The sequence below is a fragment of the Daucus carota genome, chromosome 5 (genome assembly GCF_001625215.2).
Source record: "Daucus carota subsp. sativus chromosome 5, DH1 v3.0, whole genome shotgun sequence".
NCBI lineage: Eukaryota > Viridiplantae > Streptophyta > Magnoliopsida > Apiales > Apiaceae > Daucus > Daucus carota.
The window spans coordinates 41355936-41374955 of record NC_030385.2 but is presented as its reverse complement, the minus strand read 5'-3'; the positions used below and the strand labels follow the sequence as shown (position 1 = coordinate 41374955).

At 34.9% G+C, this 19020-nt stretch overlaps 1 protein-coding gene across 3 annotated transcripts; it reads left to right on the top strand.

The window, feature by feature from the left end:
• The first annotated feature begins 64 nt into the window (after window positions 1–64).
• LOC108222814 (isoleucine--tRNA ligase, cytoplasmic) lies at window positions 65–18557 on the top strand. Of its 3 annotated transcripts, none has more exons than XM_017396730.2 (27): window positions 65–763; window positions 1036–1101; window positions 1960–2103; window positions 2842–3062; window positions 3588–3753; window positions 4373–4486; window positions 4784–4881; window positions 6359–6437; window positions 7264–7422; window positions 7743–7823; window positions 9147–9280; window positions 9878–10037; window positions 10158–10241; window positions 10955–11167; window positions 11698–11829; window positions 12800–12937; window positions 13041–13144; window positions 13237–13300; window positions 13963–14051; window positions 14181–14322; window positions 14821–14884; window positions 14991–15058; window positions 15192–15314; window positions 16884–16949; window positions 17704–17812; window positions 17920–18011; window positions 18121–18557. In XM_017396730.2, the coding sequence occupies exons 1-27, from the start codon at window positions 230–232 to the stop codon at window positions 18223–18225; spliced, it is 3549 nt and encodes a 1182-aa protein (XP_017252219.1). In that variant the 5' UTR covers window positions 65–229; the 3' UTR covers window positions 18226–18557. The 3 variants fall into 3 exon arrangements, with proteins under 3 accessions (XP_017252219.1, XP_063950266.1, XP_063950267.1); XM_064094196.1 differs by having other exon boundaries at window positions 92–763; window positions 1036–1105; window positions 1964–2103; XM_064094197.1 differs by lacking the exons at window positions 14821–14884; window positions 16884–16949; window positions 17704–17812; window positions 17920–18011; window positions 18121–18557 and having other exon boundaries at window positions 92–763.
• The last annotated feature ends 463 nt before the right edge of the window (window positions 18558–19020 follow it).

Here is a 19020-nt window from a genome sequence, read left to right as displayed (position 1 = left end):
TATAAAATCTTGTTATTATGGGCATTTATCTTCAAAAAATGGTTATTCTGGGCCATTTTACCTGAAATTGAGATTAGCCTCGTTTTTAAGCAAGCTAACTAAAGTCAAAAATATATACTCCAACACTTCACTTCACAATCTTCACATTCCTCACCAAAACCCTAACCGCCACCACACCGAAACCCTAACCACCACCACCGCAACCGCCAATCGCCACCTCAATTCCGCCATGGACGACGTCTGCGAAGGCAAGGACTTCTCCTTCCCGGCCCAAGAAGAGTCCATCCTCTCCTTCTGGGCCGACACCAACGCCTTCGAGACACAGCTCGCCAAAACGGCCCATCTCCCCGAGTACATCTTCTACGACGGCCCGCCCTTCGCCACCGGCCTGCCGCACTACGGCCACATCCTCGCCGGCACGATTAAGGACATAGTGACTCGCTACCAGTCGATGACGGGGCATCATGTGACGCGGCGGTTCGGGTGGGATTGCCACGGGTTGCCGGTAGAGCACGAGATTGACTTGAAATTGGGGATCAAGACGAGGGAGGATGTGTTGAAGATGGGGATTGGGGAGTATAATGAGGAGTGTAGGAAGATTGTTACGCGGTATGTCGGGGAGTGGGAGAAGGTGATTACGAGGACCGGGAGGTGGATTGATTTTAAGAATGATTATAAGACTATGGATTTGAACTTTATGGAGTCGGTGTGGTGGGTGTTCTCGCAATTGCATCAGAAAGGACTTGTTTATCGCGGCTTTAAGGTCCTTGCAATTTGTCCACAAATCTGATATTAAATTGCTCGAGGAAGTACTGTGGCATTGTTATTTCTATTATTTATTACTTTGCTAGTGTGAAAATAGAAAATGTGGTATGTACCGTGTATTTGGGTCACTTGTTGGGAACGTTATCACTGGTGGAACGGTAAAAATTGTGGAGTGTTACTTGATCTTAAGTTTTAGTTGAGGATCGTAAGTGTCGTTTTTGTTGGAAGTATATAGTAAATGTCTTATTGAGATTTTTGATTTGGTTGCAGGTTATGCCGTACAGTACTGGCTGCAAAACTCCTCTCTCCAACTTTGAAGCAAATTCAAATTACAAGGCATGTGAGCTGACGAATCCTTTGTTCCTCTGTTCATTGTCATTGTACTAATGTTAATAGTATTGCCTGGAGCTATAGTTGTTCCTTGCTTTGTATTGATGCGCCTGTGTGAAAACTAATAGATTGTACCCAGTCTCCCTACCACATCAGCAAGTTCTGCCGAAGGTCCTGGCATAAATTATACTCTTTGGAAAGTGAATTAGTATAAGGTAGTAATTTGAATTGATGGATTAAACTGAATATTATAACATGCCTAAGAAAAAAATTGTTAGATGAAATTATACATCGGACAGAAAACAGGGAGAAAAGATGGAAAGAAGATTCAAGAGTGTTTGTGGGGGGGGGGGGGGGGGGGGTTGGCGGGTTCACAGAAGAAGATGAGAGAAACATATTTAGGTTTGGAAGGTATACATAATACTATTTGAATTGGACCCTTCATGCACTCCCTTCCAAATATGGGATAAGTAGTTGGATCAAGGTAAAACACTATCGAATCTTTGTAGTTAAATAAATTCATCTACATTTTATTAACTTGTCAGAGAAGACTTGGTGGTTAATTAAGAACTTGAGATAACATAATGTCCCAAAATGATGATAATTAAAAAGCGGAGATCCTTTTTGGCTAATTGCGATGTTCTAAGGATTTTGTGAAGGGTTCACAGATAAACATGTACACCTGTTACGACAACACTATAGATCTGAGTGCGATCCTCTGTCCTTACTATTGTTTTTTAAGAAAAATTTAACATATCATCACAGCTGGTCATTAATTAAGTACATTGTTACTGTACTTCATTGTATATTTATATTACAGCTTTTCTGAACTTTTGCGGCATTTGCATTCCGTTTGCTGTACAGGAAGTGCCTGATCCCGAGATAATGGTTACTTTCCCGATAGTTGATGATTCAGATGGTGCAGCATTTGTGGCATGGACAACTACTCCATGGACACTACCCAGTAATCTTGCTCTTTGTGTTAATGCGAATTTTGTGTACTTGAAGGTTAGGCTGCAAGTACCGATTGACAATCCCACACTGTTGCAGTATGCTGACCTTTAAGCTACTGTTCATCTCTTATCTGCTGCTAAACTTGTGATGAATAAACTACAAATTGATTTGATAGTTATTAGATAATGTACTCCCTCCCATCCATTTCTTCACACTTTTCTTTTTGGAATGTCCCTCTCAATTCCTTACATTTCAAAACTTTCTAAAAATAGTAAACTTTTATAATAGAAACACTAATCTCATCACTACTTTCATCCACTTTCCACAATTTATCAATTATATATTAATGGGTCCTACCACTTCACCCACTTCTCTTCCTCTTTTATATTAATTGTTACTCTACACATTTTTCCTAACCTCTGTGCCCAACCCCAATGTAAAGAATTGGGTGGGACGGATGAAGTATATGTTCTCCAAGTCCGGGCTCAGCATTGTTCTATAGTCTATACCTGAGTTGGTGTAGCTCTTGGTATTTAAAAGGCACATACAGATCACGAACTTTTGGAAGAGTTATTATACATATGTATCTTATATATTTTTTTTTTAATTTTTTTTTTGTAGTAGTAGTAGTATTGTTGTTATACATCAAATAGAGTTCTCAATAGTTACTCGATATAGTATTTGTTTTTGCATAAAATTGAGTTTAAATGTTTTGTGTATGTAGCAATTCTTGAATATAAGTTGTTTCTATCACTATCTCTAGTATATCTTTTAAGTTTGCATAAATTGCAGGTTCGAAACAAGGTAACGGGGAAAATCTATGTCGTAGCTGAAACACGGTTGGCAGAGCTTCCAGTTGAGAAGGCCAAAAAGAGTGCACCAAATGGAGCAGTCAATGACTCCAAAACCGTAGACTCAAAGAGTAAAGGATCTTCTGGTGGAAAGAGTAAAAGCACGACAGATACTTATGAGGTTTTGGATAAATTTTCAGGCGCTTCACTTGTTGGAACAAAGTAAGCACATCAATCATCAGCATTCTTAAATCAGAGGTTTACTCATCATTAGTGTGCTTGCATTGTTGTCTGATGTTCTTTTACATGCATCTCTGTGTAATTTGTGCTTATCATAAAAACAATAACCACGTCCAACAGAGTTGGAAAAAGATTAACAAATCCCTGAATTCTAGTCCCCAAAACACTGTGCTAATAACAATGAGCTCCCCCATACCCAAAGATCATACAGACTCTTCCATCTCCTGATTCCTTACTTTCCAAGGACCACTGAGCTTCGCCTTTGATGTAGGGTTTGTTGGCTATATTATATATCGCTCATCTTAGCCGCAACAAAGGTGAATTGAACACTATAATATATGTTATTTGCTCAGATAGTAAGATTATACCACACAGTTGATATACTTCTGCATATATGGAACTGACCGTTGATATTCTGTTGCATATATGGAACTGACCCAGCTCCATTATAATTCCACACAGATATTTGGTAATTCTAATGATATACATAAAATTCCCTCAATTCAGGTATGTACCATTGTTCGATTACTTCAAGGATTTTGCGGATGTGGCATTCAAGGTTGTCGCTGATGATTATGTTACTTCAGACAGCGGCAGTGGGATTGTTCACTGTGCTCCAGCATTTGGGGAAGATGATTACCGTGTTTGTCTTAGCAATCAAATTATAACTAAGGTGCACAAAAGTAGCTCTTTTGACTTGAGCTTTTGAAGACAACATTCTTGTTCATGTTTGTATAACAAGATTCCTCAAAGTACTGAAAACAAAAATCATGAATAATATACACAATAACCATAAAACACTAGAAGAAACATCATGGATAATATACGAAATAATTAGGTTTATTGTGCCAGCAATCAGCATGTCTAGTTAATGCAGAAGATGTAGCCCGGGAAACTACTAGTTACTGCAACAAATGCAAATAGTTGCAATTCTCTATTATAATTGTTGTAGAAGCGAAACTAATGTGGTTGAAATTGTAATAGGAAAGTAACTTTGTCCTCTTTTTTGGAAATATCTGTTTTTAAATGCTCCTTTACCTTATGCCAACAGTAACAATTTGATTAGTTCAGAATGCCTCTTCAAAAAATAAATGAGCATATAATTCTCAGTGCTAACAAAATACACAGGCAGCATCGCTATTTTTAGCTGATCTTTTTATTATGTTGCCTCACTTACATTTCTTCTTTGGTATTCTATTATCTGTAAAAAGATCTGTATGGTTCTTTATGTACTTTCGTGTTGTTTTTGTTTAATGGTTCTGAGATGCTGCTGTGTTTGATGGACTTCTTAGGGAGAGTCTCTGGTTGTTGCAGTTGATGATGATGGTTGCTTTACCGATAGAATTACTGACTTTAAGGGCCGCTATGTCAAGGAGGCAGATAAAGATATTATTCTAGCTGTGAAGGTAATTATGGTCATCGACTATAACAGTTTGCCTTACTTGAAAGGTTGTTTGTTGTAGTTACAGGAAAAGGCTTGTGACTTATGTGTGGTAATCTGCTTCTATATAGTTATACTTTATATGTTGGTATCGGTATATATTAATTTGTAAATTACACTTTAGAATTTTTTTTAAACACTAAAAGCATTATGAATGTACTTTGTGAAGTTGGCCAACTTGTTTGCTAGTTCGGCATGCTTCTATGTGTGATCAATCTAATGCTCAGCTCAGTAAGATGAAATTAAGTTGTTCTATGTGCAGGAAAAGGGCAGACTTGTTAAATCTGGAAGCTTTACTCACTCGTATCCCTTCTGTTGGAGATCAGACACACCACTTATATACAGAGCCGTTCCTAGCTGGTATGCGTTATCAAATTTTCTTAATTTGCTTCTGGGTTAGTAAATTCCTAATAATTTGACAGCAAAATGGGTGACAATATAGAAACATAAAATACAGCCTGCAGAATATAAGTTCAGAATGATTGAATGAATTATAGTGGGAACTTCTTGCACTAATGGCACTAGATATTTACATATATTTGGGAAAAAAAGAAGTAACCCATCTTTGTGGCTAACTCTTGTGCTCGGAGGTATGAGTAAGATGAATGATCTAGTACTAGACTGCAATCTTTTGAGTGACGAGTCAATAAAATTATGGTAAATAACTCATCCAGAATAAGGAAGGACTTCAATTAAAGAAATACCCATCCTATTTGTGTGTCCTGTCCGATTGAAAGAAAATTGTCGGATAGTAAGAAAATTCGGCGCTCTTCTCCATCACTTCTGGCATCATAGAATATGAAAAAATGTATCTTGCTGCTTGACCCAGTTTGAGCAATTGCTCAAGGTAGGCCTGTCAATGGAGCGAAAATCCGATCCGAGGTCATTTTGGCGGATCTGGATTTGGTAAAAAAAAAATCCGATCCGATTAAAAAAAATCCGATAATAAATGGACCGGATATGGATTTAGTGTGATCCGATCCGTTTATAACCCGATCCGGTTTATATATATTTAATATATATATATATATATATTATATTATATATTATATATTATATATTATATAATAATATATTTTATTCCCGATAAGTATTTACAAATTACAACATACATTACAAACTGATTATTTGAATATAAAACCAACTACAAATTCACAGGCCCAGTCTCTGCTAGTCTTCTAGTATGTTTGGTGACCTGGGCCCTGGAGTGTCACTGGTTTGAAAGCTTACAGATCCTTTTAAATTTTATTTATGAACAATTTAGTTTGTAATATGTTTTGAGACTTGAGATGTAATGTTTGACTTTGTAATTTAAATTTTAACATTGTTATTTACTGGTTTTATTTGTATTTTAGGTAATGTTAAAGTCTTATAAAAAATATATATAAGTAGTAAGTAAATGGATTGGATATCCGATCCGAGATCCATGATCTGAATGGATATGGATCGGCTTAAAAAATCCGGTCCCGATCCGATACGAATCCGAATCCGCTAGATTAAATAGATATGGATATGGATTTAGGTCGACCCGATCCAAACCCAATCCATTGACAGGCCTAGCTCAAGGATGTTTTGCACCTATTGTTAGCAGATTAGAATTTCTTGGTCTTAATGGATATAATTATGATTATGAATGTGATATTATAATATAAAAACCAGTGCGTCTGGTGTCCTAGTTAAAAAAGATGGCTCGAGTGCTATGATAAAGAGTTCATGAATTTGACTATATATTGTGTCTCAAGGTGTCTATTTTGTAATTTTTGTGCGCAACTTGCAAGTAATTTATACACATTTGAAACTTTTTACACTTTAACTTTAATCACTATCTTCTGGGTAGGTTTGTTGCAGTGGAGAAGTTAAAGGATCAACTTCTAGAAAATAACAAGGGAACATACTGGGTTCCTGATTTCGTGAAGGTTTGCATCTCCTTAGATACCCTGATTTTATTCTCATTTCTGCTGCTTTTTTTTTACTCAAATGTATATTTCTCAGAGTATCATTAGCAAGAATGATATATTTTGTTGATCAATTTTTGACCTATCATCTGGAAGAGCATCCACAGTAGGGAAACCCACTTTCTATACTTTTGGTCCCCAGTTTACTGTGCCATGTAATGTGGTTTAGTTACTCTAATGCAGAATTTCATGTTTTCATGACCCGCTCTACACCTTTTTTTACACTCTTCTCCGAAGGAATTTCTGGTATATTTGCCACTTCTGGTAGAACCCAGGTGGCAAGTAGTCACCACCCCCACCCCCACCATATATATCTATATACATGTATGTATGTATGTATGTATATATTAATCCAATGTGAGTATGCAAATTATTGCCATGATTTAAACTATTATGCATGTTCTTTGCTGTTTTACGTGATGAAACACATGACTTTATATAGCCTCAAAACATAAGTGCCCACTAGATCACTAGCATCTGTCTGCTGCAACTGCTACTGCATACTTTATAATTAGGAACAACTAGTTATCTACTTGTAAATCATCCTAAATGCTATTTACATACAATGAATAGAACTAACATCATGCTACAGGTAATTAACATTTAAAGCATAATATCCTGCAAGTTCTCTCTCTTATTTCATATGAACTGTTAATTCCTTTCTATTGATTCGTCATGTGTGAACGTTGCTGAAGTTTTTTTTCTTTTGAGAGCAGTTCTTTTTGCATCTTAAATTTTTCCACAGTAGCTTCTTTTCATTAGTACTCAATTTAATTATACATTACAGGAAAAACGTTTTCACAATTGGCTAGAGAATGCAAGAGATTGGGCTGTCAGCCGAAGCAGATTTTGGGGCACCCCACTCCCAGTTTGGGCTAGCGAGGATGGTCAGGAAATTGTAGTGATAGGTTCTGTTGAAGAACTGGAGAGACTTTCCGGAACAGAGGTTCAGTAGTTTGCTTTATTTGTTTTCATTTTGTGTCTGATAAATCAAATTTATTGATTAGCTTTTGAGAAATTGTATCATTTTTTGTTCTGTTCATCAATTTATATGTTAAAGTTCTTCGCTTGATTAAAAATCTTAAAGTTACCAGTGATCGTATATTTTGCCTGGTACTGTTTTGGAGTGGTCCAGTACTTTTATCTGAATGCAAATCCTTGTGATCATATGTGTGCTTATTATGAAGCAACAGTGAGTCTGTTTGCTGAGTTTAAATGTTCCAAAAATGCTATTTAACACTTAAACGTTTATGTTTGCACTTACAGGTGAAGGATTTGCATCGTCACAAGATTGATCATATTACAATTCCTTCTAAAAAGAATGGCGTACTTCGACGTGTAGAAGATGTAAGTCCTGGAACTTGGTATCTATAAACTTGTTTGTACCTGGATGCTTCCATATGTGATTGGACCATTTTATTAATGTGACACACTGCCTAACCTTGTATTTACTCTTTAATAGTGTGATTTGTTCATTCCAGAACTCACCAGATGTACCTCATAATCAGTTTTACTCTTAAGAAACCTCCTACTTTCTTTGTCCCCTCAAGCTAGGTACTAGGCCCTTCAGTTGTTCAATCATGAGTCGATTGAATTTAACAACCAGAAATATGCAGCTATCTCTATCTTTTCCTGTAGTATTTATTTCTCATGATTCAGCCTCTTCTACTCTTATTGTATCCCTATCATGTTCTTCTATTTAGAGTCTTTGAATCTTCTCACTCGATTAAGCCCTCACTGCATTGATGGGGTTGTTAATCCCGGTAAGGTTACAGCACTAATGTTTAGATTATCATCTGAGCGAAAATGTTACTAAATCAAAACATATTGCAAGGAAGACTGATTAAAGTGATTTGACAGTAGAAAGGGAAGACATTTAATCGCTCAAATATCATTGTTGGGACAGATGATCACAGGAGCTTTTTCCTAGATGTGGTCTATGGTTTTGTTACGGAGGTTTACTGTGATCATTCTAAGCCGTACTGGATTTACATATTTTAGGCTATAAACGAGGGCAGTGTTGGTCTTTCTAGCACTCCTGTATCCACCTTTAAGAGCATCTCCAATAGAGTCACTCTTTCAGGGTGCCAAACATTACTAACTCACTAAGATTGATAAATTTTATATTCTTTTCCAACCATGTCAAATGTTGCAACATTTGACTATAATGGTTGGCACCCTTGCAAGTTGCTTCACTGGTCCCTACAGAAACTATTATTATTAGATAGTTGAATAAAAAAAGGTTGGATATGATAACAGAGGTAGGAATGATATTTACATTTTGTAAAAGATTTGAATTTATCCATTTTGAGGGGGTGCTAAAAGTTAGCAGCTTCTAGTTCCCTATTTAGTGCTATGCATGGTTCCTTGGTAAAGTAAATTCAAAATTTCTGGAAACATGGCCCTTTGGGCAACCCTGGAACCCCAATAGGGTGGCACCCAGGAGTGCAGATGCTCTAAGCATTGGCTGCCTCTTGCAAGTTGTAACACTGCCATGTGATTGAATTTTTCCAATTTTTTAAGTTTACCTGTGCCCGAATCCTCATTTCTCTCTGATCTCGACCTTCTCTCGATGCTAAATTTTCTCTTTTAGCTGTTTAAATATTCTGTGACGCATTGAAAACAATTCCTCTCGAACTTTAGATGAAGATTTTTTGGTTATGATCGCAGGTTTTTGATTGTTGGTTTGAAAGTGGGTCCATGCCATATGCATATCTTCATTACCCATTTGAGAATGTTGAGCTATTTGAGAACAATTTTCCTGGTCATTTTGTGGCCGAGGGGTTGGATCAAACTCGTGGGTGGTCAGTTCTCTGTACTTAATTTTTAAATTACTTGTTAATGAGAGAAAACACTTGAATACTTTTGACATCATTTTCTTTGCCAGTTCTTTATTGTAGTTCAGGTATATATATTTATTGTCAGTGAATTAAATATTTGTTGTCTGGATGTGGTTGTGTAAATATGGCCTCCAGTCATATCATCTTCTGTTTTCCTATTAATTTCCCTCCAGTCAAAGTTTAAAAGCTTCACCTCAGTTTTCCTATTAATTTCACTTGATCTTCTGTTTAAAATTCTAAATAACTTCACTTCAGTTTTCCTATTAATGTTGATGAATACAATTGATTAGTTTTAAAATGGCTGCAGCCAGTCTCTTGATTTCATAGTCATTTGTATTAGTTTTAAAATTGCTGCAGCCAGTCTCTTGATTTCATAGTCATTTGTAAAGGTGGTTCATTTGAGGTCCAAGTCATTCTTCCGGTGTTTAATGTATGAGGGATGAGTGAACAAGTTATATTAGATTGTTGCTGGTCTATTACTATTTTACCAAGCAGATTCGAATATAGTGTCTTTGGAAAATCTGATAGGCAGCAAAATAAAATATACCTTTGTGTGTGCAGGTTCTATACTCTTATGGTCCTTTCCACTGCATTATTTGGTAAACCCGCTTTTAAAAATCTTATATGCAACGGTCTAGTCCTTGCTGAGGATGGAAAAAAGATGAGCAAAAGATTAAAAAATTATCCGTCACCTATGGAAGTTATTAATGACTATGGTGCTGTAAGTGTCTAATTTTTCTACTTGATATCTGACAAATATATTGGCACGTGGATATAACCGTTTTAGTGCTATCCAATGTCATTTTCAGCAGCGATTATGAGCTAATATATTGTTTTTCAGGATGCTTTGAGATTATACATCATAAATTCCCCAGTCGTACGTGCTGAGCCTTTACGGTTCAAAAAGGAAGGAGTTCATGGTGTTGTGAGTTTATGGCCTTTTTTCTTCTGCTGGGGCTGTCAAAAAAATTTGAAAATTCTGATATTCTTTCAAAATATCTGTATTCGTATCTGAGTTAAAGCAGATATTATCTGTAATGAAATAAAATGAATATTATTTCTATCCGCATCTGACAATTTCGGATACGAATACATATATAGGCGTATCCGTAATTGTTAATATTTGACTCTTAAAATATTATATATATACATGCACTACGATAATTATAATTATTATTAATCAATAATATATATTTTTGGTCATTATTAATATATTTTTATAAAATATATTTGAGTATGGGCATTTCTGAAAAATATATTAGATATATAGTATGTATTACATCAAAAATATTTCATATTTAAACTTCTATTTTTAAAACAAATAAATTATTAAGTAATTTTCTTATTAAATTAAAAAATTTCTGGATAATTTAAAACGGATTCGAATATTATACAGACCCAAATATTATCCATCGAATTCGGATTCGGATATTTCTTTCAAAATATTTTGGGACTCGGATACAGATTCGGATATGAATTCATATTTTTGGATTTGGATTTGGATATAGACATATCCGTATCCGGATTATCCGATTGACAGCCCCATCTCCTGCTTTTGGTATGAGAATGTTAAATACCTGTAGCCTATAGGGCTGAAGGTCAGTACAATAAATTCCTTCTCACATAATGTTCATGCAGGTCAAAGATGTTTTCTTGCCATGGTACAATGCATATAGATTTCTTGTTCAGAATACAAAACGACTTGAGGTCGAGGGCCTTCCACAATTTACTCCATCAGATAAGGCCATCCTTCAGAAGTCTTCCAATGTTCTCGACCAGTGGATCAATTCAGCTACTCAAAGTCTAGTTCAATTTGTTCGGCAAGAGATGGATGCATACCGACTTTATACGGTTAGTATTTTTTCTAAATTCTGTTGAATCATTTTTGATGAGTTAGCTATTTAAAGTTTTTGAATATACTTGTGTACCTGTGAGTAGATGCTGTTTTAGTTTTACTGGTTGGATTTTATATCTTGTTGATGTTTGTAACATGTTATGTAATCTATAATCAGCTTAGACTGGAAGATGAAATAGTGAGACGGTGCATTAAAATAAGTATTCAGGGAGTGTCTTAATTAGGGATGGTAATATTTTGCTTTCAAACCAAGTAAGTTTTAGCTTTTATGTGATGAGAGTGTTGATTATCCACTTTAAAGCGAGGTAGCTTCTGTAGTCTATGGTACAAAAATGAAATTCTTCCCTTTAGTGCTGCTTAATAAGTTTTATAAATTGTTGTAAACAAAATGATTAAAGTGTGAAACCTTGAAATTGAAGTTCTATTTAGTTTTAGTTGTTGGAGAGAAAACCTGTACATAACTAGTTGACTACACAAGGTGCTATAATGAATATACGAAATTTATGTGATTCATCTTCAACTGCAGGTTGTTCCTTATCTCCTGAAATATTTGGACAATCTTACGAATATTTATGTACGGTTTAACCGGAAGAGGCTAAAAGGGCAAAGGCCAACGACAGAAGAGGACTGTAGAACAGCACTTTCGACTCTTTACCATGTAAGACTTCATTTTAATTTTTTATTCTAATACGGCTGCTTTTTACCATGTTATTAGTGCCTGATACATTATGATTTCTGTTTCAAGATGTTGGAATGTGGTAGTAGTTAATGTTGACCACTTAATACAGTGTAAATGTGAATTTGAGTTTTATAAGTTGACTTAAGTAGTAAAAGTAGGTAAATTAGTTTTACGTTAATGGGGCACAATTTTGCTGGTAATATTTAATTTCCAATGGCGATTTATAAGTTTACAGGTTCTCAGCGTAATGCAATTATCTTCCATTAGTATATAAATTAATCTTCCATTCAGTACTCGGAGTGGTAGATCTGTAGTCTGTAGACTTCACTTGATGGTAGATTATTAGTCTGATTGAAAGATTTCAGTACACATTACCTTCAGTTTGGTGGTACTTTGTTCATTGAAATATTGAATAGTATGAAGACTGAAAGGGTTTGATGAAACTTTTTTAACTTTTGGAAGGAAATATCAATACTAGTGCTTTGGTGAAGCAACGGCCATCACATGGACAATTTCGACTGAGTGGTTGAGTGCTTTGATGACACTATTTCTTTCTTACAATTCTTTGCCCTTTTATATTACAGTAATGGAGTTCCACACTGTCCTGCCAAATTTTCCCTTAAGTCATTTGGAGTCCTTAAATGAATACGTTGAACACTATGTTACATAGCACACTTCTCTAATATCACTTGTTTGTTACCATTCTAGTCCTGTGAGGTTACTGTCAGATAAGCTAGTAGTTGTGTATTGTTTAACCTTTTGCAACCCTGAAGTTTCCATGCTTGAAAATGATTGGGAGTTGTTTGAAATTATTATATTTGTCTTTACTCTCTTTTAAATAACTGTGTAGTTATTCAGCATTTATCTGGTGTGTTTTATTTCATTGTAACTGTTAAGTTCCCCTCTTTCCGTTATGCAACTCTTTAAATGATATGGCTATGATATTTAGGTCCTTCTAACATCTTGCAAAGCAATGGCTCCATTTACACCATTCTTCACAGAAGTTCTGTACCGGAACTTGCGAAAAGTCTCCAGTGGAGCAGAAGAAAGCATTCATTATTGCACTTTTCCTGAAGTGGAAGGAATGGTACAACTCTCTACTTGCATGCAAATGTTGTGGTGGTATTATTTGTAGTTTTGATATTCGATACAGTCTTTTGATTTCCAAAACTACAACAATGTTATCTCAGAGAGGGGAACGCCTCGAACAAAGTGTAAATAGGATGATGACAATTATTGATCTAGCCAGAAATATCCGTGAGCGGAATAGTAAACCTCTCAAAACACCTCTCAGGTAGCCATTATGTATTTTCATACTCAAATATATTCCTTCTATTACTCTGCAAATTGTTTTTCTAATACAGTTCACATATCATATTTTTTCAGAGAGATGATCGTTGTACACCCTGATGCGGAGTTCCTCGATGACATTGCTGGAAAACTCAAAGAGGTTTTTCGTGAAACTTACACTTACTGTAAATATGTGTGCCATGCAATGAACTCGTTCTTGACAAGTCTTAACACATGACCAACTAATCTCTCTCTCTCTCTCTCTCTCTCACACACACACACACACACACACAGAGAGAGAGAGAGAGAGAGAGAGAGAGAGAGAGAGACTGCGCGCAGACACATGTGTGTTGGGTGCACACGTTTGCCACAAACAACCCAAGAACACAAACACATGCTAATTGAGGCCGGACAATGGTTAAGAAAAGGGTTGGAACCCAGGGATTAGCAACCTGTTCCTAAGCTGCATAATTGCATGCATTGTTCAATTGAGTTGAAATGTTAAATGTGGGTCATCCTAACTGCATGTAGCTCCGGAGTTATTATAGGCGGTGTTTTAGTTCTGATGTGTTTCAGATTTAAACAGTAGCAAGTATATCAATTTTATCCCATTATGTAATTTGTTGTACACTCTTATTTTTGTCATTATTTTAGAATGTTGGTTTTTAATTTTTATGAAGTTTGAAACAAATGTGAACTCCCAAGTTTGTTGATGATGCTTGAATTACCTTTTGCATCTTAACTTTTTAATAGCTTGTCATGTGCTATTTTGTTCGGAGGCACTATACCTTTTTATTTATTTTTTTAAAATTAATATGGCAGTATGTGCTGGAGGAGCTTAATGTTCAATCAGTTATCCCGTGTAATGATCCTCTGAAGTATGCCTCCTTGCGTGCAGAACCTGACTTTAGGTATGTAGTTTTCGTGTATATGCAAAACATTTCTTGTACTTCTTCTATTTTGATCAATATTTTTTCAGTACAAAAAAGACTCATGCCTACAAATTTGTTTACTTAAATGTATATATTTGCATATATTAGTGTGTTAGGCAAGAGGCTGGGAAAGTCGATGGGAATGGTCTCCAAAGAGGTGAAGGCAATGTCGCAAGAAGACATATTAGCTTTTGAAAAATCTGGTGAATTAACAGTGGGTACTCATTGCCTGAAATTGACTGATATTAAGGTTCTCCCTCCCTCCCTCCCTCCCTCCCTCTCGCCTTGTTCTCAAAGTAGTTAAATTTATTCTGTTCTTTTTTGTATGTAATTTTACTAAATGAAGTTATTTTCCTGGTGTTATACATTTATATCAACCTACTGAAGTGGGTTCTCTCTAGATTTATCTTTTATTACATACACTTGAGTTATATGATCTTTATCCCCACAACTGCATATCATCTCTCTCACTTTTGGTTATATTTTTGGGGTAGGATATGATAATGCTTTGATAGGGATTCCTGTAGAAAAATTAGTCTTTAGTTGTGTGTGTACATAAAGTTGGTTGTTCCTCTAGTTTAGGGTGTTGATGATCTGTTGGCATTTTGTATATATTGTTGGATGAATGAAAAAACCGTGTTTGTAATCAGTGTCCTGGAGATTACTGTCTTTGCTATGTTTTCGGTTTAACTCCGGCTTCGCCTAACTCTTAATAAGACTCAAAAAACTTTCATGCATAAACTTGTAGATCGTTCGGGCATTTAAGAGACCTGCTGATAGGACAGTAGATGAAATGGATGCGGCCGGAGATGGTAGTGACAACATTGACCCTTTATTCTCTGTTTCCATGCCTTGATGATGTAGAACTTTATAGTCATGTTTTGTAACTTGATGTTTCTGCTTTGTTTATGCATTCAGGTGATGTTTTGGTTATATTGGATTTAAGGCAAGATGAATCACTTTTTGAGGCTGGGTTTGCTCGTGAGGTATTTCACACAGACCAATATTTTATTAACTGCAGATATCAAATTATTCGGATATCTGTTGTTTTTCTGCATAATATCATCATTGATGCGAATTTGAAAAATATGCGGGCTGCTGAACTTTGCTATATTGCAGGTTGTAAATAGGGTCCAGAAGTTACGTAAGAAGGCCGCCTTAGAGCCTACAGACATGGTAGAAGTCTTCTTCAGATCATTGGATGAAGATGCATCAAAGTCTCAACAGATATTAAATTTGCAGGTTCTTCTTTTTTGTTCTTTTGGCAGTATTTGTCTTCAATTGCTGTAGTTTTTTCTGAAGGACATGCTTTTTGTGACCCATTGTCTAATCTCCATAAAGAGCATTATGCTGCCATTGATCTTTGCTTTTATATAAAAATATGCAATTTGGAGTTGTTTTAATACTTGCCAAGGCTATTGCAGTATTGATTTTATACTCCTTGCATATTCCCCTTTTACAAGTTGTAACAAAAAAATTATGTTATACATATAATGTATAAATTCCAGAATTGGACATGCTCAATAGTTTATAATCTTATGTTTTAAAATTATCAAATGGCCTAAGTATGATTTAGTTTATATAAACATAACTATAAATGTGTGCAATAAAATTTTGGAGCATGTATTTTCTATCTTACATTTTTTGTAGTTACTATAATGTATTCATTTATATTTTGAATTACGGAATCTAAATGTAAAAAGAAGTATCCCAGAGTATACATATTAATTAGAATACCTGCAATGGTCTAAATGTCTAATACTATATGATATCATTATAATTTGAATAAAATGTGTTTAAGTGTATAATTTTATTTATTTATATGTTAGCATGTTTATTTTTTTATTGTTGTGCAAAATTATTAGACATCATTGATCACAATAATAGTGTTTTGATGATACAAGTATGTAATGTTATGCTTTAGTAATTATTTTGTTAAATATGATTGTAGTTCATGCCTCACTCTGTAGTGTAATATTATTTTTAGGGAGTTGATATGTTCTTATATATAAAATTTTCAAATAAAAAATTGAACTGAAAAAAATTGATAGATCTATGATAGTTTTAGAGATATGAATTATTTTTTACTATGAATTAAGATAAGGAGAAGTGAGAATCAATGGCTTATTATCTATTTGGGAGAGTGAAGTGCAAATGATATATGAGGGAACACAAAGCACTTCGTAAAATATGTAGATTTGTGTGAACAATTCATCAAATAGGTATTCTGAATAATATATCATGCAAGCATTTTATCCCGTTGTAATTGGTATAAGCTAAAGACTGATGATTGAATGGGTGTTATACTTATATGAAGAGCACTTCTGTCCTGTACTAATTGGTACGAGCTATGCTTTGGAAGCATATAAAGGCAAAACTGAAGAGCGACTGTGGATGCTTTATATAATGCATAAAAATTCTAAAGTTATATTAAAATGGAACTTTTTTTTTTGTAAATTGGGACAAGGATTTAGAAGAAAACACAATTTGTCCGGCCTTCTGATGTGGTTTTCCTTGCTTTGGAAATTTTCAAATCCTTCTTTTTGTTCTGTTCTTGCTGAATGATTGAAAATTTAATGAAACAATGTTGAGTCTCTAATTGAATGTGGATTCCTGAGTGTCTGCCAACATCAGTTTCAGCTCAAAGTTAAAAGGCACCCATGTCGAATTATATTTAATTGTAGGGAAGTGTATAAATCTCTACCTACTTTCTTCATGCGTGATCAATATCTAGTTTTTGTTAACATAGCTAAGTGTCTTTGTTAACATAGCTAAGTGTCTATCTTTTCACCTAGTCATTTTATAATGCAGGAGTCATACATCAGGGATGTACTGGGATCTTCATTGCTTCCTTCTAACATGATTCCTCAGCATGCGGTAATGTGGTGTTTTAGTGATTTACTCCTCAATATTATTATTTAGTTTACTTTTGAATGTAAAATTGAATGCTGACATAATGGTCTTTACATCGATGCTTCAATACTAAAAATGAGAATTTTGTGTGTGTTGTGTATTGCTTTATCCTCCAAATATTGTTGACTTGTCCTCTTCTGTTCCAGCTTGCTTTCCTTGTAAGAATGAAAACAAATTTCCACAATTTTCTCTCGTATAGGGACATTTGAAGCCATTGTTGTCGTTTAACTATACTGTACAAGGCATTGTATACAATGAAGTTTTGATATGTACATCTGGGAATCCAAATATTAATAAATCAAGGTTATTGTTGAAAATCTTGTGTAAAAGTATTTGCGATATTAAGTAAACCTATGTATATGGGGACCTCATTAAAAAGGAAATATGAACGGAGGATTACATTTTACATTCTTGATTGCGGAAGGGGTATGTTACAATTGGGAAGGAACGAGTACACTTTTAGATGCTGGGAAAGTATTGCTGCTTTTGAACCAACCTTTAATCCTCTAGTTCTTAGTTATAATGGGTAGCAAGTAGAATGGAATGATCTTTTTTTTTTTTTTTTTTTAGAATTGTGGTTCCTTTGCCCCTCGAGATGGGGGCCATGATTTAGACGGAATAATCTTTGGACTTCACAAGGCAAAAGGAAAGAACAATAAAGATCTCGTGTCTTATATATCCCATTTATATCTCCTATAATTTCCATATGTGTTTGCAGGTTGTTATCACTGAAGAGATCTTTGACATTTCAAGTTTGAAGTTTGCGATCACATTGGCAAGACCAACTTTTATGTTCAACACTGATGCTATAATCACATTATATGGAGGTCTATCCATCACTTCCTTTTCCAGCACCAAAGACTTGGTGCTATTTTCTTCTTTTTGGTTTCTTGCTTCATACATTTGCTTTACAAAGTAATGTCAATTGTTGCAGGAAACACAAAATTCTCTGAAAATTTGCAGACATACTTGTTGTCTAGGGATTATCACAGTTTGAGATCAGAGTTCCAAACTAATTGCGGGAAGGTCTGAAATCTCTTTTTCACTGTTTTATATATACCATGTTTTACAAAGCAAAGTAGATTTTGAGGTACAGATTTTAATTTGTCTCTTCCGACTCCCATTATATCTGCAGATTAAGGTTAGCTGTCTTGTTGATCAGCCTCAGGTTGAGCTGTGTTTAGGCGAACATGTTTATTTGACAGTTGGCGAATACTCATCAAAGTCAAATGCTCCTTAATTGTATACTTTTCTTTTCCAAAATGTCCTTGATCAAGTTGGTACAAAAAAGAGGGAAATCTGAAAAGGACTTCCAGTTCTTTCTGGGAAAATTTTTAGAACAAAAGTTGATTAATTCCAGCCAAAGCAATTTTGTGCAATAGAATTGGACTAATAGTTCTTCATATATAAAGATGTAATACCTTTTAATGGAAAATAGTTGATATGATGTCTTTCTCTTACATAGCAAATTCTTGTGCGATTACTGATGGAGAAGTACTCTGTGCTTCATACTAAGTAGTGTGTTTCATACATAGTTCTACAGTTATATATATGAAGTGTTCATTAGTTATATACATAGATATGATAATTCAAATGTTTTAGATTTTGTCTTGAATATAGTTATCTAATTATTTCTAACAAGTTTTATGTTAATTTATTCCTTGAAAAGACTGAGAAATAGAAGGGTTTTCCAGCTCATTTTTATTATATGCCGCAAGCTGGTTGACACAGGCATTTAATGGACGTGCGTAGCATGCGCTGTACGTAAATAAATGAAAACAAAAAATATTAACCAAGATCCAAGGATGTGTATGACATCGGAATTTGTAGGACTTATTATCTTATTTTTTAAAGCATGTGGGCAATGCATTTTTAACTGAGCTCTAGATTTTTTGAAAGACCAATTATTTTGTTTTGCTTTTCCTTGGAGTATCTGGGTAGACTATAATTTGATTAACTTCGAATGATATATTATTTTATTTTGTCTGGCCTTTTAACATGTGGGCAACTTTATAATTTAAACAAGTTCTAGATT